The following is a 23,613-nucleotide window of genomic DNA, read 5'->3' on the forward strand; positions in this document are numbered from 1 at the left end:
AAAAAAAAATTATTATTCATTAATATGCATATGTTCATTTCCAGTCTTTCAAGGGGTATTTTAAGAAATTATTTCTGTTTCAGTAACAATGCTTTCAAGGAAGCAGTTTGATTTTAAGTAAAAGTTTTGAAACAACTGCTATAGAGAAGTGAAAATGTTTAAGCCAAATTTAAACTTGACACGTGTGTATATATCTTTTTTCATAGTTTTATCTATTTTTGTAAAAACTGCTTTTTTAATAATAGAGTTACAATCTATGGCTCAAAAGCAAGAGAGAAATCTAGATGATTGGGAAAATTATAGATTGTCAGTTAAAACCCTTATTCATGGGATCTCATAATTGACATCCATGAAAGTTGAATCTTTAAGCCTTTCCAAAATTTTGTTTCATATTGAAAAAACCCCATCAGTGGAATGATATCTCTATAAAAGAGATGTTCATGTAATCTAGAAGCAAGCTTTTAGATCTGTTGTGCAGTTGACTTCTGGTGAAGTTATCACTGGTAGCATTCAGACAGGAGAGACAATGCTCTCGCTGTCTTGCATAATGACCAGCATCCCTTTTGGAAAATGCTGAATTCCGTTGGATTTCTCAGCAATCACGTTTTTTTGCAGTCCAATGCTTTGCTCATATGTCCCGATTTATTAAACATGTCCAGGCCTCACCTCCTTGCCTACTGGAGCTGAAGCTTTTTACAGTGGGTGCCATTGCACTGAAAGCCACTGAATTGATCTGGAGTTTGGTTTATAAAATTGTTAAGATGTTCCTTGTTTTTAAACCTGAGCAGAAATCAATCCTCCCTTCCTCTTTCTTCTTTCAAGCCCTTTTAGCTGTGATAGGTCATGGTATGAACCAGCATCTGTTAACCATAACGAGAAATGATTAGTTGTAAAGCTGCTTTGTGTCAGCAAAAAGTAAGGTCAAGAATTTGCTTTCTGATTAATTGTCATCTTAATGGTTGGGATCTATAGAAAATCAGTCTACAACCCCTGGTTTTGTTAGGGTCTGATAGTATGTTCTGTCTAGCTCAGGCTCACAGCCATTTTCCAGACCTAGGGCCAGCTACACTGGCATGGAATAATGCACAGCACTGGCACGTTTGTGCCTACATCCATTTCTATCCTGGGACAGGTATAGGCTGTGCCATAGTGGCAGTGACTGATCTTTGTGTGCATGCTCCTCTGCTGTGGCTGCTGTGGTGTTGGTGTGCCAAGCTGTGGCTAATGTGTGAGCATGGGGATATCTATAGAGCAGGGTCATCAAGTGCTCTTGTAGAAGCTGGCTGGCTGCCCTGACCAGAGCTTTGGGCTCTACTTGTGCTGGAGTGGTTCAAGAAAAAAAAAAAAAAAATCCTCCCTGTGTCTTTCCTCAAAATTAGAGTATCTCACTCTACATTTTACTAGAAATATAGAGCTGAAATGGTGCTACTAGTTAATATAGCTTTCTAGATATTGGACTTGGAATCAAAGCATTTTTTATATTAGTGTGAAAGTGGACTGATATTTGGAGAGAGGAAAGGTTAAATGCCTGTTAATGAAAATGTCTTGCAGTTAATATAACAATAATTTGTATAATCTTTGTAGAAGGACTTCCTACAGTGGATATAAAATCTGTGATGGAGAAAATTTTGTCGGGGTGGAAAGATGTGGTTCAAAATCTAGAAGAAGTGACCAGAAAGATAAAGTACCAGGAAGATATAAATGCTTATTTAAAGGAAATGAATGAGGTTGAGAAGATTTTAATTGAGAAGGATGACTGGCTTAAAAATGACTCTTCTTCAGCATCCCAGTCCTCAGCAGTCCTAAAAGACTTGTGTCAGGTAAGTCTGGCCAAACATGTTAATTTTAACTGGAAGTTGTCAGAAGCACAGGATGCCCTAGAAGAGCTTGGCCTAGTCATTAAGATAACTCAGTTTCTAAGGCATGCAGGGCACCTGATTTGACTGGAAGATCTTGGAATCTGTCACATAAGTACTTTAGTGTTGTCACCCTAGTAATGTGGATGAGCTGTGCTGCAGTAGTGTACTGAAATCTTTGTGTTTACAGGGCAAGTGTGAATTTTTGTTTTCCTTTTTTATCTTTTACAGCAGGAGTTAACTCATCTTGTAAGTCTGAGTCCACAGGTGGAACATCTGAAAGCCACCTGCAAGACACTCACCTCTTGGCCCATGCCTCCAAATTTCATTCAGGAGAGCATGAGTGGTTTCCTTGATCACTTCAAATTGACTCATCAGAAACTAGAGGAACGTCACCAACAGCTGAAAAAAGGTAAATCTATAAACATAAATACTATGTTAGCATTAAGCTTTACTTGTGTTTTAATTTTTTTTTTTTTGAGCTGACTGAAAACTCATTGAATTCTATGAGTTTTTATAATGTTTATGCTAGGCTTTGTGTCACACTGACAAAATTATTTTATTCACCTAGAAGAATATAGCCTCCTCTGTGCAAGGTTCAAAAATGTATCATTCCATGGTGTTTAAAACGATTATACAAGGATGCAACGTTTCTGAAACCTCATTTAACTACTTAGCAAGACATATTTAAGATGGCTAATATAGCTCAGAAATCTGTCTCTCTCTGGCACTTACAGGAATAAATATTCTGTAATGAAATTCTAGAAATGAAAAGTAGAAGATTAGGAGAACCTTGTAAAGTAAAAGTGTGCGTGTGAAATTTATGCTTTTTCATAGCTTTGAGCACATTAGTCATACATAATTCCTTTTGGAAATTTCATCTTTGAAGTGATTTGGAATCTGGCTTGCTTTTCAGGCAGTTTCTACTTGGGTTGTTGTTGCATTAAAAATTTCATTATGAGCATTCAAACCAGTCATGCTGGTTTCTAAAGCACTTTAAATGTAGTGCATCAAATATGTAGTTCTGGGAATACTTTACAGCTGAATAGCAACAGCACAGACCTGTAAGAGATTTTTTTCTTAGTTTTGTTTCAGAGGAATTTGAGGAAGTGTTTTATTAACAGCCCCACGTGGAAAAGCATTAACACACTATTCTGTGTGTAATAAAAATAAGCTCAATTACTAAATTCTTAGGCCATCTATACAATGTGTTGCACCAGACCTGGATACTTCAATTATATCCATACAGAAAAAACTGTATGAATAAAGTGTCTGTCAGCCACATTCAAATATAAGTGTATGTTTTCATTCTTGCTGTGACAAGTTATTTTACAGCTGTTTTGAGTTCATGTATTTGTGAATAATTTTATTGCTATTTTGGTAACTATATATCATATGACAAAAATACTACTTTTTTGTGTCACACATCACTTGAGGTGTTATTGGTATAATTGAACCAGTTATTTCTTGGTAGAAACACCATATGTATTCTAATACATTAACTTTATATTTGTGTGTCTTTTGAATGAGACAATGTGCTGAGAAATTAATATTGCTGGAGAACAGAGGGAAATGGCAGTTCAGGGTTTTAATTCTTTATTTACAGTATAGTTTGAATTGCTGCAAGGTAAAAACTTCCAGAGCTATGTAAGTGGTGGAAACAACTGTTGGTTTGACTTAGGCATTTGTGAACTTGGCAGACTTTGACTGACAGAAGGCCAGCTCCTCTTACAGCTCTTCTTAGAGCCTCTGAAAATTCCCCCATGGAGTGCTACTCAGTCCCATCTCTATGGGCACTTTTTATAATGGGAATTAGCTCAATATTTTTGTCATTGGGAGCTATTATAACTATTTTCTTGTCCTCCAGGATTTTCTGTAGTTTAGTGACAGTGCACCTATATGCTTTTTATTACTTTCCTCCCCTCTTTAAATTGATCTGGCTTTTTGAGAAAAGCAAGCTGGATAACTCTGATTCTCTCAAAAATGTTGACTCATTTTTATAAGTGGTAGGACAGTTCTGACACTAAGCTGTTGAAAAGCTACCTGGTGAGTCAGAGCAAGGCTTAGATTAATTTTCACTTGTGGCAGTAACAAAATTGCTTAGGAATCCAGGGCCAGAGAATGTGCAACCACAGTACAGGACTTGCAGGCAAAATCCTGTTTGCTGCAGTTACTGCAATTGGCTGTTTTCATTCTGAAATGCCAGTGAGGTGCTGCCTCCTGCCTGGGATTCTACACGGGGCTGGATCAAACAAATTTTGAGATGTGGTTGAAGATGGCAAGCAGATATTCCATCCATACTTCAATTTCTTTTTTTCCTTCCTTTTATCTTCCTAGAGAGTCTCTGTTCTGGCAACAGGCTGAAAGCTGCTGTTTTTATATATTTATGTGGGTAAATATATTAAAAAACCATAAAGCAACCAAAACACAAGCCCACACTAATGTGTTTTATGTATTTATATATATATACACACATGTATTTATAAATGCTAGCTTATATAAAGTGTACATTTAATATGTAATGTATGGCTATTATATTTGCTATGCTATGTTTTCCATTTATAGTAGATATGTGTGTGCATGTATTTGCAGATAAATAATAGATGTGTCTAAAGCTTAAAAATTCAAAATACTAAATTTGTATGGTTTATATATTTTAAATACTATGTATTATTCCTGATATAATAATACCTAATTTAAATACTATAGATTCTACCACCCCACCCACCCAGATAGATTTAGGTGCTGAAGTGTATAAAAAGAATTTCTGACAGTGAAATTGGATTTGTAAAATTTTTGGGAGGCTATAATTGCATATTCATTATTATATTCTATATGTTTGTGTATTATATATTTAATATTTTTAGAGGGAAAGCAGTGCTATCTGCAGAAGAGTTCTTTAGCTCTTGGGAAGTTGATTATGTTCACAACCCCTATGATTTGGGTTCAAGTGTGTTTCTTACTTAGTATTTTGTTCCCTTACCCTTTTACACGGCACCAGAGACAGAAAGGCAGTCGAGCCGGGAGTACGTGGAGAGCCTGCAGCAGCTGAAGGACACGCTGAGCGAGCTGGAGGGCCAGCAGCACGCCATTGCCAGTGGCCTGAGCGAGCCCAGCAAGGTGGAGACTGCCCTGCAGCAGGCAAAGGTAACTCTCACTTTGCTCTGAAGTGAGGGAGTTGCTGCACTGCTGTCAGCCTCTGTTCCCCTGCCTGTTTTCAGTGGGGTAGCTAACGCTGCTCAGGGCAGTGGCAGGGACAAGCTGTGGAACCCACTTTTGGAGGTGGCTTCCTGAGTTACCAGGTGAGGGATGGATCTCTCTGAGCCTGCAAGACTTCACAGCTTCCCTGCTGCCTGTGCCAGGAGATGGGGCTGGGAGCTGGGACTGCTCAGCTAGGGGGAAAGGACCTCAGATGGCCTTGGTGGCTTCCCCAGGCACTCTGGTGTGCCTGCACCTCCTGTGCTCAGGAGTTGCCAAACGAAGGTTAGGGGCCCAAGAGCATCCCCTTCTATAGGCTGGGCTGGATCAGGTTGGTGACCTGATCCAAGGTCTGCTCCTCTGCTGCTGAGCGCAGTTGTTAGGAAAACCAGGAGCTGGGAGCTGTCCCTGCCTGAGCAGCACTACAGCTGTGTCTGTGCCTGGCCTGATTGAGCCTTCTGGCCTTGGGAGGCCATGGCTCTCCCTGGGGCAGGGTAGGGTCTCCAACCCTGCTTCTGCCCTCCAAAGGGACTGTGGTGTGCAGGCTTTCAACCCTCCCCTCCAAGCATGGGGTAAAGCACCCCAGGTGTGAGTGACTGGGTGACAAACCCCTCCTGCTCAGGTGTTTGGAGAGGCTAACTCTGCTTCTCTGACCTCCAGACTGCCTGTCAAAGGGGAACTGTGCTTGTGAGCCATAAAGGTAATTGATACAAAAATTCTGTCCAGTAGAAACAATATTTTGTTTCCTGTTGTGAGCTTATAATGTTGACAAAAATTTATAGATGACAGCTGCTCTGCAAGTAACAGATACTGAGACAGGGTTGGACCTCTGCGTCTCCTGTACTTTCCCTTTTTTTTTTTTTTTTTTTGGTTGTTTGAAAAAACTCTATAAACCACACTCCACATTCAGAAGAGTGTATTTTAACGTGTGGCCTAATAATGCTGCAGGTGACACTGGAAGAGCTCTTGAGTTCTAGTTGCTGGGTGCAAAGAGGTTCTTATAGCCTTCTCTTTTTAGCAGAGTGATGATTTTTAGAAATACAGTAAACAGAGGTGTTAGTGCTTTGGGGTTTTTTTTTTTTCTTGAACCGGGAGATTAAAACAAGCTTTGATTCTTTGGTTTTCTCTTTAGTGTTGCTTCTGCACTGTTTAAACTTGGTGGAGATTTTCTGGTCCATTTGCTACATTAATTGCAATGGCATTTAGCCTTTGGAGACTTGTCTTTTCCTGCCTCTGACCAGTTTTCTTCAGAGACTAATTACCCTGAGAGGGCATACTATGCTAGTGTAGGTGCTTTAACACTAGAGTGTGACAGGAGAAAGAACAAACTCTATATGAGGAGCTGCTTGTGGACCTTGGGATTGTTCAGCTCCCTCTGCACTGCAGCAGGCAATAATAAGTGCTTCATCTGTGGTCTCCTGCACAGAAAGCTCTTGTTTTCTGAAACATACATTCCTCTTCCCAGTGTCTTGCTACCTCTCTACCCATCTTAGAGGAAATGACACACTGTACAGGAAAAGAAACACCATAATTGTAAAGCAGATTTGAAAAAATGAACATTGATGAAATGAAAAAAGATTCTTCATGTAGGCATGTATGTGTTGTGTGGCTAATACTGGAAGGAATTTTTTTTTGTTACAGAGGGTTTGTGAGACACTGGAAGCCCAGAAGCCCAGGGTAGATAAACTTGCTGAAGAAACCAAGGCTTTGGAGAAGCGTGCATCTTCGGACATAAAAAACACCTACATGCAAGAGTTCAAGGATGTGCAGGGACGCTGGGACAAGTTAAAGCTCAAGATTTCCAAAGATGTTAAACTACTAGAGGAAATTATGCCCAAGTTGAGAATATTTGAGGTAAAATGAAAGGATTTATTTTTTTTTTCGGGTTGCATAACTTAGTTGCTTTAGAGAACTTCTTTCTATTCCTGCAAGAGTCCAGATGAAAGTGGTTGAGAAGTGGAATGTAGATGATCCACTAGTCTGGCAGAGGCTGAAAGCATATATAATATATTTGTAGCAGCATAGAAGTGGCATTCTAATGTGCCCAGCATATTATTTTGTCTTCTAACAGAAATACTTTTCACTTAAAGTTAGTGTCCCTCTCTTTCCATAAGCAAAGGTTATGCTAAGGTCAAGGATATGCCAGCTGTGCTGTTGATCCCAGTAGGGGGTTGATGATCTTTCAGTGTGATTGGTGTCAGATGCCCACTAGTCATAAAGTGTAATTCCATGCCTGCTACAGAAAACCTGCTCCTTCAAGTGGGGTTTCAGTAAACAGAAATGAAGAAGTAATACAGGAATTAGAAAAGGGAGTAAGGAAAATGCTTGGGTATAGTGACTTTTCCAGTTCCAACCATGGCCCCTGAAGTGACAGAAGGACAGTTAAAAAATGAAGGTTATTCATTCCTCTTACCTATTTTCTAAATACATACACATGCCTATGAAATCCTGCGAAGACAGAAAATCCTGCTGTTCTGAGAACAGAATTAGGTTCTGAGCAAGATGTTAGAAACTTTCCTGTTCCCTTAAAAGGAAATACAGAAGACAAAAAGGAAATTATAGCAGAAGAAACAATGGAAACAATTATTAAATAGTTGTTTTATAAATATTAAACTATTATTATAATTAGGTAACTGAAAATGAAAGAAATACCTTCTGATGTTGTCTATTGAAATATAGGGCTTACATTGTATTTTCTTATGAAATGTATTTTTAAGCACACAATTCTTGTGTTTTCTAAATGTTTTGTCAAGCTGTCAGTGGATAGACAGTTGTTTCATATTCTCTGATTTTTCCTTTGGTACTTAACTGTACAGAGATTATTGTAGTCTAATACTGTATAAATGAAAATGACCAAGTTGAATACAAATGCTGTGGACAGCACTGGGCACACCAGGATGTAACTTGTACTGCAGGAGAGATTGGTATGGCAGCCTTGGTGCGTGGTCCTGGTGCAGACACCAAACTGGAGACACAAGATTAGTTTGAAGAATGGCAGGGCAGGATCTCCTTAGCTAACAGTGAAGTTGAAAGACCTGGCTATTAAAGGGGAAAAAAAAATTATGTGGGGGAGGGAAAAAATAAAAGTGAGTGTCAGTGCTTGGAAGACATGTGGTTTATGTTCAACTGTATGCAAGTATTAGTTTATTTTTAATGTTTCTTTTTTTTTCCTAAATCACCTTAAAAAATTGACGTTTCCCAAAACAACACTCCTTGCATTTAGGTTTTTTTAAAAGAAGCCATGTAAATATTTTAATTTTAACAGTGAGCAGACAGGTGAACAATGACATAAGATGCCCTTGTTAGTCTGATGAGCATGTCGGTGGCAGATTTACCTGCTGCTTAGGTGGCTCTTCTGTTATTTGTGATGTGACAGAGGCTCCCCCAAGCTGACAATGCATGCGTTAGTGACATGCACTGGGAGCACTGTTTTACTGGGAGACTGTAATACTACTCACGTGATGAGAAGAGTAGACAAGGCTCTTTTTAGCAGTTTTGCATCTTGTTTTCTCTAGAAGAAATTTTCTTTATCTTGTATTCTGTTTTCATGCCTCTAGTAATGTGTGGATTGCTGAGTCTTTGATTATGTATCACTTTCAGATACTTTAACTCTGCTGCGTGGCTGTACAGCATGTGGTTTCTCTTATGAGTAAACAATTTAAGATTCCACGCATTTGATCTTTGCCCCTGCCTGAAATGAATGTCAAAAAGTTATCCTGAAGACATGGAACTCTAGAAGGAAGACCTTACAGCAGCATTCCAGTTACTCTTGAAGCAGACCTTCAAGCGAGCTGAAGAAGAGCTTTTTACATGTGCTTGTAGGGATAGGACAAGGGATAATGGGCACTAAAGTGAAAGAGGGTAGGGTTAGATTGAATATTAGGAAAAAATTCTTTACTGTGAGGGCATTGAGACACTGGAACATGTTGTCCAGAGAAGCAGTGGATGCTTCATCCATGCAAGTGTTCAAGGCCTGTTTGGATGGGATCTAGTGGAAGGTGGGCCTGCCCATGGCTGGTGGGGTGGAACTGGATGATATTGAAGGTTCATTCCAACACAAACCATTCTATGATGAGGATGTTCATATCTAGAAATTATAAGCTCTTCTACATCAACAGCCTACACTGGTTATTTGACCACTGTTAATTATTTACCTGTGCACTGCAGGAGCATTTACTTAATTAAACTTTTGTAGGCTTGACTTGTGATTCAGCAAGTTATTTAAATGTGTGTCTAACTTTGAGTAATCCCACTTAATTCCCTTCGGCTACTTATGTAAATAGCTTATTGTGAGAAAGTTAAATTAGTTGTGTGCTGAAGTGCCTTGTCAAAAGGCAGCCTGTATAAATACATATTTTTTTACATTAAGCCATGGTTCACTGTTAAGTGTCCTAGGGTCTGTTTTTTTGAAAATTATTTTCAGGCTAATCATCTGCAGGAAATTCCCCCAAAATGGAAAAGGAATGAAGAAAATGTCGTGACTTTAACCTCTAATGATAGCATTGATGTAAAAATAAACACAAACTTAGTCTAATGGGTTTTCATTAATGCAGACAGTTTTTGAGAAACACTAGCATATTGATCTTGAAAAACTGTCAGTGTAAGGTTTTTAAGAAAATGAAGTGTATACTTTCCTCCTCTGTAACATGCAGAGTAGAAGGTGAAGTTGATGAGCTGTTCTATGATGATGATTGTCAGGATAAATAGATGCCATCTATTAAAAACTCCAACCAAATAGTCCAAAAATGTTAAGTCCAGCTATATTGATAAAACAATGTCAACCACATAAGTTGTTTGAACCAGAGGAAAGAAAATCCATCTTTTTGCTCTGTGTGGGTTTTGTTTGTAAGGATGATTTGGAGCATCCACGATTGCATGGGAAGGAGATGGCAGTGCTTCTGTCTCCTTCCCTTCCTACCTCATTGCAGGGTATAAGGCAACTGCCAGTTGTTAGATCACATAATTCTGAAATTGGATGCATTTGCTTTTTTCCCCCCAAGAGTTGCTCTAGTGAGTACAGTAGCTGCTATTGGCCTCAAACAGCTAGGCTTTTTTTTTTAAACTTTAGTGGTTAGTCTGATCCTCTGTGTTTTTTTCCATTTATGTGTGTCTTGCTTTTGCAAATGGCTTTCCCAGCACGGTTTCTACCTGAAAAGTATGTTTAGCATTACCCACTCCTCTTTTCCACATGTGTATTTTTATAGGGCCTTCTCTTTTCCTTTGGAGTGCAGTTTTTAAACAAATGTGGAAACAGTCATGCATCTTTTTATCATAATTTTTAGGCATGTTTCCAGCCTTCAGCCTTCCTTTATGTGAAGATTAACCACATAATTCTTGAAGCCATGCTTTCCTCCCTTACCTCCTATGCTTTGGTGTGATAGTCTGGAACAGTGCAGTGTCACTTAAACCATGCTCTGGTGGATGGAAGAATATCACTATTGTGAATTTAGTATTTGTATAAATTTGAAAACAGGGAAATTTGGGATACTTCTCTTCCACCAAAAACAAAAAAAAAAAAAAAAAAAAAAAAAAAAAAAACCAAAAAAAAAACAAAAAAACAAAAAAAACAAAAAAAAAAACAAAAAAAAACAAAAACAAAAAACCAACAAAAAACAAAGCAAAAAAACCCCCCAAAAATAACCAAAACAAAAACAGCAAAACAAACCCAAAAATGAAACAAAAGTTGGTCTGATTTAAAACCAAGACTAGGCCAGCAGCTTGCAGAATACCCTTTGCAAGCTGCTGGACATTGAAATGCAACAGCCATACATCATTCATCACAACAATGTATCAACTGCTCCTTACTATTTCATTTAGACTGACTCGAAAGTTGTTCAGAAGTGGATGGATGGTGTGAAAGACTTCTTAATGACAGAAAAGGCTGTTCAAGGCAATACTGAAGGACTTCAGAGGCAACTTGACCAGTGCACAGTGAGTTTTCCTCTTATAAGGAGTCTTTTAAAATAAAAAGTAGCATCACTTCTTTATTATTTTGCTTATACTGTTAAGTACTGAAGAAAGATAAAACAATAGCACGTTAAGCCCACCAGAAAAATCGTTTTATCTTTCTTCAGGGCATGTTTGTTTGAGTTGTTTTATTTTTTTGCAACTATAATATTTTGTGCTTTTCAGAGATCTTCACTGTAATTACAAATACCTATCTACAAGTTGACATTATTTCCTCTATATAAGGTTTATATGTGTTTTTCCATTTTTTTGTGATTATGGAATTGAATCTGTGTGTGAAAAGTGCTTTCTGTATTAAATTTCCAAGAGTAATAAAAGTAAGAAGCAAATAACTCTGATAAAATCCTAAAGTTCAGAATTGTATCTTACGAGGAAGATTCCTGGTTAGTTAATGGCACATAATGATCACAATTACATAGAATTTCATCTTACAGTAAGTAATTACAGTGTACCTTCTATTGTTCGCTTCCAGAAGAAGCATATAAATTGAAGTACACCAGAAATAGTAGGATATTTAGTGAATGTCATCTTCAAACTTGTGTTGTTTCGATTTTGGCATATGAAGATGTTTATGCTGTGTATGGCTGCACTTTGTACTTTAGTTGCATAGTTCTGATGTTTTGAATCACTGAATGATTATTTTAAGCAGTCTAGTATTGATCTGATCACAGTATTGATCTGCTCAAAAAAGTTTTTCTGAAATAATTAAAAGTTGCAAAATTATTGGTGCTGTTGTAAATTAATATAATGCTGAAGAACAACATTTAATTTTCTCTGATGTATGTTCAGATGTTTATCAATGAAATGGAGACAATTGAACCATCACTGAAAGAGATGAAAGAACTAGAGGCTGCTTTGAGAGCTCAGCCTATTGCAAGCATAAATACTTGGACAAAGTCTAGGCTAGTGGACTGCCAGACTCAGTGGGAGAAGCTGAGCAAACAGGTGAGTTCTCCACACATTGCTAGTGCTTGCTTGTTACTGCAGCTGTCTGGTTATGTGGCATGGTGAGGAAAGTGGTGAAACAGTGGGATGAGAATGTTTTACAAGTGGCTGAAGTCCAACTTGAATACACACATTTCTTGATACCTGACTGCAAGGAGCAAAATAAAGTCTTTAATTGTTTGCAATTAAAAATTAGTTTGTTTGCTTTGCTTTACGCTGCTCTTTCTGGAGAGCGTGGGAGGAAAGTCTGACTTTTTTTTGTTGTTGTTTCTGAAGTCTAGAATATTATGCTGTCCCCGTATAATTTTTATCTGTTTCCAAGCAGCTTTGAAAAATAAAAGGCTATAAATAGGCTACCACTCCAGTGTATTTGGTTGTTTCTTTTGGGTGGAAGTTTTCTGCTGTCTGTAGAAACATACTTCTTTTGTTGCAATTGCTGATTGGAGAGCCTTGCTGTTGATATAGAATCGGGTGTCTGGGTCGTGGAATGAAGTGAGGCCTGAAGAGCATTTTATTGCTTAGTATAATGATTTATTTAACTATATGATACTTGTAATCAGAAGAGGATTTTATTCTGTCTGACTTTTTCCAGGGATTGGTACCAATTTATGTTCAGTGAAGGGGGGGAAAAAAGTAATTTCTCCTTTCCTCACTTTTAGATTTTGTTGATCTACTAAAAAGGGTTCATAAATTTGTGTGTGCATCCAAAAGTGCTTTGTTAATTAAAACAGCCTGAAAATGTTTTGGTAGTAAAATGTTTTAACACAGACTTGTGGTTTTTCACGTGTACAAGGACATTTAAGTAACAAAGCTGCTATTTCTTTCTCCACCTTGGATTCTAGATCATTAGTCAGAAAAATCGCCTGTCTGAAAGTCAGGAAAAAGCTGTAAATCTGAAGAAGGATTTGGCAGAGATGCAAGAATGGATGACCCAAGCTGAAGAAGAATATTTGGAGAAAGATTTTGAGTACAAGTCCCCTGAAGAGCTAGAGAATGCAGTAGAGGAAATGAAGGTCAGCAATGCCAGCTCATTGTAGAGGCTCGATTTAAAGAGAAACAAAACTTTATGGCTTTGGGGTTGACCTTTTATGGAATTATATTTGTGGAAAGGAGCTCAGGTCATGACAAGATTAGTGGTATTTTTCATCTTTGCTTTTTGGAATTCTTGATTTTTAAGGCATAAACTATGAAAGCAGATGTTCTTTTTGGCCACGAGGGGTAGAGAGTTCATAATAAATAACAGCTTGTTCAGTTGTTGAGTCAGGCTTTTTATGTAAAGCATATTAAACATTAGGAGTATGGAAAAAATTTAAATTAGTTGTTGTGAAAACCTTATTCTCCTTCTCTCTTGGATCTCAGTTTCTTGTCCCCTAAATATTTTAACTCCACATTTAGAAAACCACTTTAAAACAGGTGTGTTGTAAGGCTATCATATGTTCATATGTTCAATTTTTTTCTTTTTTTTTTTTTTTAAAAAAAGCATGAGTTGGGAGAGGTCCACAAGGATCAGTGAGTGATGTTGGTCCCTGCTTCTCTAGTTTTGGGTCTGGGGGCAAAATAAATGGGAAGGAAGGAGATATTTTTGTCAGCTGAACAGAATTTTTTTGGATATATGTACAGAGTAAACAATTCTGCTTTTTAATCTAAGAGTTCAGTCTTATCTTCATAAATGTTTTGATTTGTGTGTACACTTTTTAAATTAGTATCCACTATACTGTTACTTGATTGCCCATTAAAAAAAAATTCTCTCTTACAAGTGCTTTGACAAAGCCATTTGAAGTTTTGAATTGTCCTTTTTGAAAGGGGTTTTCTGAAGCAGTGCTTAACAAATGTTTTAATATATTCATGTCCTTTGAAGCCTTTTGAGATCACATGGTCTGACAGCTGGCTGAACACAAGCCAAGGAAAGAAAGAGCCTTCTTTTCATTGGCAAATCTGTGAGACTTTCAGCACATTTACCTTTGTCAAATCCAGATTATATTATGTATATTATGACAGTTATGTCAGTGAGCCTGTAAGCTTATTCTAACACTTACAATTCCCTTTCATTTGCAGTAACAATATTATCCTACTTTTAGGGAATACTTTTAGGACTGTGAAAGAGCACTCTGGATTTTGCTCATTTTTGCATATGGTTTTAAGTTTGCCAGTTCTGTTCTCATTTGAACAGAGTGGAACTCCTGCTGACATTAGGAGGAATAGGTTTAAGATAAGGCTGGGTGGTTTTTGAAAAGCCTGCTATAAAATATATTTCCAAAATCTTATATTCTTTGCCCTTCCATTTACTGACTTTTTAAAAAATTGCCTTACTTTTAGAAGACATCCTGAAATATATGTATATAAGTTATGCTAAATTCTACTCTATAGTGCAATGCCTAATTTATCAGAGGTATTTCAACCTCATAAAATTGTTATGGAAATCTGAAAAGAAAGATATGGAACAGCCTCTATTTCTGGAGCCTTTTATTTTTCTCAGCAGAGAGACTCAGACTAGTCTGCCTGATCTGTCTTCCATCTATTCTTCTTCCTCAATTATAGCAAAGGCAAAATTTGACATGTGATAATACAGTTTCTCCAGACCTGTGTTTTGGGAGTTGTACTGTACTTATCTTGTATATGTCTTGCCAGCTCTTCTGAGTGTAGTTAGATTGAAGGAATTCTTCTAGCTGTCCTTTTTGTGTGTTCCTTGAGCACGCCCAACAGCTGTGAGGGAGGTTTCCAGCTTTGTAGTTGCACGTCCTGAGTAATTACATAATCTTTCCTGGATAACTTTAGGAGATAGTTCCTGAGCACTGAGACTCATAATTTCTGTAAATTCACCCTATGTTTTTATTCCTGGTATACTTGTTTTTAGCAAACACCTATCTTTTTTTTTTTCTTCTGGTTAATTTGGTTTTTTTTGTATTGGCATGATAGCATAGAAATAGCACTGAGCTTAATTTTTTTTTTTTTATATTTGAGTCATGAGGTTTTGTTTTTTTCAATGAACAAACCATAAATGGTAAATATATCTGTATGCTTAATGAAACAGGATCTTTCAACACTCTCTAACATGACCTGAATTCTATGCAAGTTAGTGCTTTATTTTTTTTGTGTTCAGGCCCAAGAAATGCATTGGCTGCAAGACCTCCTGTGTGCAACTGCTGGTCTTTGATTTCAGTGGTGAGTAGCTGAGTGTAAGGCAGTTGAGGTTGATAGTGTATGTTTTTTGACAGAGAGCGAAGGAGGATGTGTTGCAGAAGGAGGTGAGGGTGAAGATTCTCAAAGACAACATCAAGATGTTGGCCAGCAAAGTGCCATCCAGTGGTCAGGACCTGGCGACTGAGTTGAATGTTGTGCTGGAGAACTACCAGCTACTGTGCAATCGGATCCGGGGGAAATGCCACACTTTGGAGGTGAGAATGATAGCTCTCTGCTTAGGAATATCTGTTCAATTCCTTTATTGACAGTCTGCATGAGGGTATCAAGTCTGCCCTTAGTAAATTTTTGGGTGACACCAAGTTGGGTGGAAGTACTGATCTGCTGGAAGCTAGGAAGGCTCTGCAGAGGAATCCGGACAAGATGATTTGGAGGGCTGAAGCCAAAGGTATGAGGTTTAACAAGACCAAGTGCCAGATACTGCACTTGGGTCACAACAACCCCATGTGGTGCTGCAGCCTGGGGGAAGAGTGGCTGGAAGATTTCCAATGGAAAAAGAACCTGAGTATGCTGATACACACCCACAGAATGTGAGCCAGCAGAACTAGGGAAGTGTTTGTCCCTCTGTATCTGCTTGGTGTTGGTGGGGCTCTACCTTGAGCCCAGTTCTGGGCCTCTCACTAAAAGGAGAACATCAGGCTGCAGAGAAGGGCAGCAAAGCCAGTTGGAAGGTCTGGAGCACAAGTGTTCCTGAGGGAGCTGGAAGTGTTGTTTAGTGTGAAGAAAAGGAGGCTGAGGGGTGATGTTATTGCTCTCTACAACTGCTTTAAAGGAGAATGTAGCCAGGTGGTGTTTGGCCTCTCCTCTGAGGCAAATGACTGGATGTGAGGAAATGGCTTCAAGCTGTTCCAGAGGAGGTTTAGGTTGGGCATTAGCAAGAATTTCTTCACAGAAAGAGCAATTCAACGTTGGAATGGGCTACCCAGGGAGGTGGTGGAGTCACTGTTCATGGAGGTGTTTAAGACAAGGGTGGATGTGGTATTAAGTGTCGTGGTCTTGTTGACAAGGTGGTGTTTGGTCACAGGTTGGGCTGGATGATCTCTCAGATCATTTCCAGCTTAAGTGATTCTGTGATTCTGAAAAATGAAGGCAGGTGGCACAAGAGGGGAATGGAGAAGGGCACTGAAAATGTCTGAATACAGTAGCACCAGCATAAATGCATTTCAATCCTTTCCAAGGTTACTTTCTCTGAGATGATGGCTTTGGAATCCATGAGACACCATCTAACTTGGTTTTTAAAATTGTATTTGATGCTTCTGCAAATAAGTAAACTTGTTTCATAGTCCTGTTACTGATCTGTGTGTCTTCCAAAATGGCAAAAAGGAACTTAGCAGAAATTAAAGATTGATATCCAATAATGATTAGACCACAAGATTACTGTCTGGGGTAGGGCGTGTGTGTCCTGTCTTTCAAAGAGGAGTTGGATGCATTTTGTTACATTCTTACACAGCAATATGAACCTTTGTCAGTGATAGTTTTGACAGGAGTTTAGAGTCTACTATACTCCTTTCTCTGTATATTCCTGATAGAGCTGTGTGTTTTTCTAACTAGAATATACTGTACTGTGACATGTTTTTAAATATTTTCTACTTATCTCTTTTAGGTGATTTCTCAGACACATATCTTTAAGTTGTTCATAGGGTATATGAGCTATGCCTGGCATTCTAGGCTAATTTTTTCTTTTCTGTTGCTTTTAGGAAGTGTGGTCCTGTTGGATTGAGCTGCTTCAGTATCTTGATTTAGAAACAGCTTGGCTAAACAATCTGGAAGAAAGAGTGCAAATGACAGGAAATTTGCCTGATAAATTGGATGCTGTCAATGATGCTCTTGAGGTATAATAATTCTATCAGATGAGTAATTTTTTAGATAGCTCTGTTTAAAAAAATAAAGTTCTGCACTTCAGTAGTATACTGAAATGTGCTGAATATTCTGATTCTTCACATTAAATGAACATATTACTCTGAATTTGAAATGGATGTTTGTAAGATACTCTACCAAAAGTGGTCTTCTGCTGTATGTGATAGCACTGTACTTGGTACTGTAGCAAAATTGTATGCTTCCTCCTGGCCTGTGTAAGTTGGTTAATTCCTTCCAGGGCTATAGTAGTATGAAATTATGTGAGTAGGCAAAAAGTGCTGTGAAGTTTGATTATGTCAAGTAAAATCACCTCTGTGGCCATGTGCTATTATGAATTAAACCATAATTCATGTATGCTTTTAGAGCCCTCCCAAGACAGTTGAAGTGTTAAACTTGTGTATACAATCAAGTTTCCAGCTCTGAAAATACAGTAATATTCAGTGTCTTGACCTTTAAAACTTTTTCTGTTTAGTCCCTGGAGTCAGTCTTGCGTCACCCAGCTGATAATCGAACCCAGATTCGGGAACTTGGGCAGACGTTGATTGATGGAGGGATTCTCGATGATATCATCAGTGAAAAATTGGAAGCTTTCAATGCCCGCTATGAGGAATTGAGTCACTTGGTAAGAACTTGGGCTGAGGCTTGAAGTAGATTGGATTTTTCAGGTCAAGTCTGAAATGATTCTTGTTAGCTGGACTCAAAGATGAGACTGCAAAACAGGAAAAGAATAAATAGCGTCAGTGTTGTCAGCTGTTTTCAATTTGTAAAAATGTCCGAAGAGCAAGATGCTTTTGTTTTTCATGACATGAGTCAAGTTTTGTTTTGCAAGCTTGCACTGCAAGGATGCCCTGGTATTTTTCAGATAATTTTGACAAAAAGGCAGTTCCAAAATCAAGGAACAGCTCAATATTACCAACTTAATATTGCCTTGCTACTACCATAAATACTGGTCATTTTCTCACTAACTGTAAAAATCAGGTGTGTAAGTGACATTTTCACTCTTAGAAATAGCTAGAAGGAAGTAATGCTGTAACAAAGAACCGAAGGAAAACATTCTCATTACTCATTAGGTTGTCCTCTTCCTTTTCTCCTACTTTGGTGTAGTCTTTTACAGATTTAATAAGTAGAGGAAGACTAGCTGTGTTTCAGGTAGCATGGGTTTCTAATTGGTGTTCTGTATCCTTGTAATATAGGCCCCTGCCAAATTGTAGGATGGGAGTTGTTTTCTGTCCCTAATGAAAAAATGTAATCATAGAGGGAATTTCAGTTCATCCTCATTATGAGGAGCAACATGAATGCAGTGCCCTCAGCTGGGGGCTGTGTGCTGGCATTTAAGTTACCATTGACTACTGTTTTCCTGTTACAACAGTATTGCCATATAAAAACCTGTTTGCCTTGGCAGCTCCAGCACTGATACCCTGGGCTTTTTACTTTCCACATCTGTGTGTGTGTGTGCACATGCACTGGTCTGTGATAGTGGGGCATTTGTGTTACTGTGCAGGTAGTGACACTTCAGAGGCTGTTAAAGGAAGAAGCAATAAAGAGAAAAAACTCTGAACTTCTGTTTTGAAACCATAACCGTACGAGTTTATTGTTTTGAAAGGAAATATGAATATTAACATATCAAAAAACATTGATCTGTGGTCTATTGCGATGTCCCTGTTTCCCACTGAGTAGCTACTTTTTGAAATTGGTGTGTTTTTAATGTAATACTTTCTTCCCAAGGTAGTAGGAAAGGTGTGTCTTTTTGCTATCTCATATGTATCTAGCAGCAGAACTTTCCTTCTGTTCCACTGTTTGTCAGTTACTGGTTCAGAAGCCACGGCAAGCTTCAAAAATTGCTTTTTCTAGGATTTTTTTTTAGCCAGTCCTCTAGGTGTAGAGTTTTTTTTTTTTTTGTCTCTCCTACCTTGTTTTGAGGAAGTCTACTGTAATTTGTATTGAATTACTGCTTCATCTTTTCTCACCTCTCTGTCCCGCTCAGGCGGTGAGCCGACAGATCACCTTGGAACAGCAGCTTCAGACCATGAGAGAAACCGACCACATGCTGCAGGTCTTGCAGGAAAGCTTAGGAGATCTGGATAGACAGCTGACATCTTACCTGACTGATAGGATAGATGCCTTTCAGATGCCCCAGGAGGCACAGGTATTTCTGTTTAGCTCTTCACTATAAAACTTTTGGAAATATTTGATGATAGTGCTCTGTCTAGACTTAGTAATAAATTTTAGTCCTGTGCTGATGCACTAGGTGTTATTTTTTGTCATCTGGAGTGTTTTCTTGTTTTAAGAAGCTTGTATTGAATAACAGCAACTTTCAATTTAGCAAGCTGTCACCAAAGCCAGAATATTTAAAATAAACCTGGTGGTGTTTAAGTTTTGCAGAGTAGATTTAGTTCTGGTGGGTGGTAAGAAAGCTTCCCTTCCTCTCTCTGCAAGCAATTTTATAATGTATTTTTTTCCTGCTTCTGTGATATGGCAGAAAATTCAAGCTGAGATTGCAGCTCATGAATCCACCTTAGAGGAGCTGAAGAAAAGTGCTCGCTCTTTCCCTCCTGCTTCTCCTGAATGCAGGTCTCCCCGTGGTGGAACTCAGCTGGATGCTTTGCAGGTAAAGACATGAGTCACCCTTACACACTGCTGTGTCAGCCTGTAAATTATTTGGTGCAGTCAGCTGAACCTCAGAAGAAAATAACATGTGCTTTTATGTGCTTTCATAAGGAAACAAACAGCCCTCGATGAATTAAACAAGGAAACTTAAATTTCACAAGTGTCATGGGATAAATTCTGAAAGTCAGCAAGTCTCTGTATATGAGTAGAATGGGTATTTTCAAAGCATATGATACAAAATTATCTCTCTTGCACCTCAGGCAGAGATTAGGAATAGGTGATGGCAACATTTTTTTTGCCAAGCCAAAATTCCGTGATTTGTGGTGGCATGCTGGGTTATAATCTGTGGTAAGAGATGTTTTAAAGGTTATTTTTTTGAAGTACAGGTACTAATTTAAAACAATCTTTCATCACAATATTCATTAAAACAGAGAAAGCTCCGTGAGGTATGTACAAAGTATCAGCTTTTCCAGAAACCAGCCAATTTTGAGCAGCGCATGTTAGATTGCAAGCGAGTGTTGGATGGTGTAAAAGCAGAACTTCATGTCTTGGATGTGAAGGATACTGACCCAGATGTAATTCAAGCTCACTTGGAGAAGTGCATGGTATGTATGCAATGTTCATGACTCATGCTTGGGGGTGCTTTTTTTTTTTTTTGGTGTAGTTCACGTCGCTAAAACTCTCTCCTGAGGAAATTTTGCTTAAAGTCATCATGGAACATGGAAAGTGCTAACAGAGCATAGCTAAAAACCTCACATTCTTTTAGGACATAAAAGTAGTGGGCTGTTGATCATGGATACAGTGGAAGAGCTGAGTTTTTATAAACTCCCTTCCCTGGTTCATCCTTATGTTCTGGAGAAGCGTCAGTCATTAGTATTTGAACAAAACAAATACTGTGCATAAGATGAAGTACAGATCACAATGTTAACCTTGGAGTAAACACTGTTAAATTATCAATCTTATTCATTTTTGAAAATAAAAACTAGATTAAAATATAGAACATCGGGAGTTTGGAATCTTCTTGTCAGATATTGCTATTAATTCATAAATCAGAGTTTAAGTGCAATTTGAAGTTAAGGTCCTCAAAGAAAGCTGTCAGAATACCTGCACTAGAAATTGATCATCAATATACATATTTGTGCTTTTAGAAACTCTATAAGACCCTCAGTGAGGTGAAATTGGAAGTTGAAACTGTCATCAAGACAGGAAGGCAAATTGTACAGAAACAACAGACAGATAATCCCAAAGGGATGGATGAGCAACTGACAGCACTGAAATTTCTTTACAATGACTTGGGGGCACAGGTAAGAAAAATAAACTTATGAATATTTGTCTGCGTGTAATTTCTCTTCTTTGTTGTCAGATGGTGTTTTGAGTTTGATTCTAAACCTGATAGTGTGTAGGCTAGTTGCTGCATCCAGGAGCAGTCAGTGGAGAGATTAAAGGTTACACATACCTCCCTGGAGGGAGAGGTAGCCTTGAAGAAAGGAATGTTCACAGAGTTTTGATTGCCCTGGCAAAGCTGACCTACCATTCACTAAAGGTCTTTAAAGATAATTTATGGTCGGATTGTCATGTGAGAAATGTGAATCAATCTGAGGTTTTTTGGGTGTCATGATGGTTTTGAATTGTAGTCCATCTAAATGGTTGCTTTCAGTGTTAAAAAATGCAGGCAAACCTGTATTTCCCATTTACTGCTTTAAATATTGCATAATTTTCTTATTAGTTGAATATTTGCTCATCCAAGAGAAGTGTTTAAAAATGGTTAAACCCTTACCGGGCAGGTAGGACTTTCTACCTAAATTAAGATGGAATCCCAAATGGATTTATGTCTCTTGAATGCTCCATGAATTAAACTGGGGGAAAAGGGTCAGATTACCGTCTTGGAATATGTCAGAATGGATCCTAGGAAATATTTTGCAGTTGTAAAGTTGAGAACATCCAGGAAGCTGTGGATTCTAGGAGTGTAGACAAGAGATTAGGAAAGGTGAGAAAGGCAGAGTTACTTGCAGTATAATGCTATGATTTTTATTTCTGAGCAGAGAACAGAGCATAATTTTTTGAAATGTCAATTGGTTCTGACTATGGTGCTTGGAGTTCTTCTCAAGTCTGTGTTAAAATTTGACCAGACTAATTGTGTAATTGGTGTGAAAAAAAAAATATTTTACTGTGCAAAAATCAAATTTCATATTAATGTTACTTATTTTTAGGAGCAGACTAGATTTTCAGTGAAATTTTTCTTTACAGCTTCTTGCTGGCAGGCCTTACAAGTTACTAGGAGGAATTGAATTTTACCTGTGTGAGTGACTGGCTGGATTCTATGGTCCTTTGAGTTTCAGCTAAAGGATCAAAATAAAGTGATAAACTTCAATTTGGTGATTGCTAGCTATAAACAAATTGCTATGCAGGTTTCTTTATGTTCTTGAGGTATATCTCAGTTTTTAATTATTTGTATATATTCTGTGTTGTATAGTAAGATACAGATGCTTAGTAATTTTTCTTTTAGGGTCCTTCCTTAAAGCAGGACAGTTTTAAGATGCAAGGATTTTATACATTTAGGTGGATATTTTAGCTGGGTAGCATTTTGCATTTGCTGTCTTTTAAAATCTAATTTTGTTCAAATCGAATTCTTGCTAATTTTTGTTTTTTTTTTTTTTTTTGGTAGGTGACAGAAGGAAAACAAGACCTCGAAAAAGCAACTCAGCTGTCACGCAGATTGAGGAAGGAGTCTGCCTCTCTGTCGGAGTGGCTGGCTACCACTGAAGCTGACCTCGTGCAGAAGTCCACTTCAGAGAGCTTGCTTTCTGATCTAGATTCAGAAATTGCCTGGGCCAAAGTAAGCATGCTTACTAAATATTTGTAGAAAAAAATTCTGACGTTATGGCAATACTATGTAGAAGTGGCTGTGAATTTAAATCCCTGTAACTTGTTCCTAAATCTCCCACGTCATGAAATTTTAGCAGAATCAGTAGTTCATGTTCAGTACCTTACTGAGACGGATCTTTTCCATCTCAGGCATCTTGTGTCAACCTTAAATGGCCAGTGAAGTATTTAAGATATTACTACATATTTGGTACTAATAGGTATTTAAGACTTACTGTATCTCTTGCACATTTAACAAGTATAATATTCATAAAATTATCAGCAAATATATTTGTGGACTGGATTAGATTTTTTACTAGTAGAGCAAACTGAAAGTGCATTGAATGAAAAGTGTATTCAATGAAAAATGATTTTGTAACATTTTATTGAAACAGTTTTGTCTTCAAAATTGTAACTTTGCAAAATAAGTCTTCTATAATTCCTTATTTTCTTTCACTACACGTTGAAGCTTTTAATTGAAACAGGCAAATGTGTTAGTTGCTTTCTTCAGAGTAATTATATTTTCTTGCACTGTAGAATTTGGATATTATTAGGAGTTAGCAACAAGTGTCAGTTGATACAGTTCAGCAATACTGACCTTTCCAGTTTCTGCTTCCTGTCACCTTTTACTTGTGCAGTGGTTCTGTCTGCAATCCTAAAACTTGAAAGCTCACCAAATTGCAAACTCATCTAATATAATGTCTCACGCATTTCAATCAGGATTAGGATTTATTACCACTAGGGTTTTGCTGTAGCAGTATCCCCAAGATTCCTCTCCAAACAAACTTTAGAATCCCTATTGGAAGTATACTTACCATACATTTGTACGCTGTTCAAATAATGGCACCAGGAGGACAAGTCCTTTGTTTCATACAAAATTGTCCTTTCTATTTAAAGTTTTCTAGAGGCAATTTTAAAATACTTTAACTTGAGTGTTTGTTTCTGTTTCTAGGATAAGTTATGCTAAAATAATAAGTTGCTTCATAGATAATATGTTCAAGGAGCTCCAGACACTGGCTGTGATTAAGTGCATTCTTCATTACACTGTACACTGGCATCATAGTTTTTTAATTAGGCAGATATCATCACTAATAATTGGTGATCCTGTATGGCAAGAGGTCTG

The 23,613-nt window shown here is 37.9% G+C and overlaps 1 protein-coding gene across 4 annotated transcripts in view; it reads left to right on the forward strand.

Annotated features, from left to right (window-relative positions):
• The window catches only part of UTRN (utrophin), a 329,881-nt gene that overhangs the window by 94,421 nt on the left and 211,847 nt on the right, over positions 1-23,613 (forward strand). For 3 of the 4 annotated variants that reach the window (XM_056488825.1, XM_056488823.1, XM_056488826.1), the window contains 15 exons: positions 1,585-1,820; positions 2,088-2,268; positions 4,858-5,003; positions 6,696-6,908; positions 10,872-10,985; positions 11,811-11,966; positions 12,809-12,979; positions 15,182-15,361; positions 16,862-16,996; positions 17,494-17,643; positions 19,006-19,167; positions 19,501-19,629; positions 20,060-20,233; positions 20,777-20,932; positions 22,294-22,464. In XM_056488825.1, coding sequence (XP_056344800.1) covers positions 1,585-1,820; positions 2,088-2,268; positions 4,858-5,003; positions 6,696-6,908; positions 10,872-10,985; positions 11,811-11,966; positions 12,809-12,979; positions 15,182-15,361; positions 16,862-16,996; positions 17,494-17,643; positions 19,006-19,167; positions 19,501-19,629; positions 20,060-20,233; positions 20,777-20,932; positions 22,294-22,464 — 2,474 coding nt within the window. The remainder of the gene's footprint in view (positions 1-1,584; positions 1,821-2,087; positions 2,269-4,857; positions 5,004-6,695; positions 6,909-10,871; positions 10,986-11,810; positions 11,967-12,808; positions 12,980-15,181; positions 15,362-16,861; positions 16,997-17,493; positions 17,644-19,005; positions 19,168-19,500; positions 19,630-20,059; positions 20,234-20,776; positions 20,933-22,293; positions 22,465-23,613) is intronic. The other variant, XM_056488824.1, reaches the window with a different exon arrangement.

The sequence above is a fragment of the Oenanthe melanoleuca genome, chromosome 3 (genome assembly GCF_029582105.1).
Source record: "Oenanthe melanoleuca isolate GR-GAL-2019-014 chromosome 3, OMel1.0, whole genome shotgun sequence".
NCBI classification, from domain to species: domain Eukaryota; kingdom Metazoa; phylum Chordata; class Aves; order Passeriformes; family Muscicapidae; genus Oenanthe; species Oenanthe melanoleuca.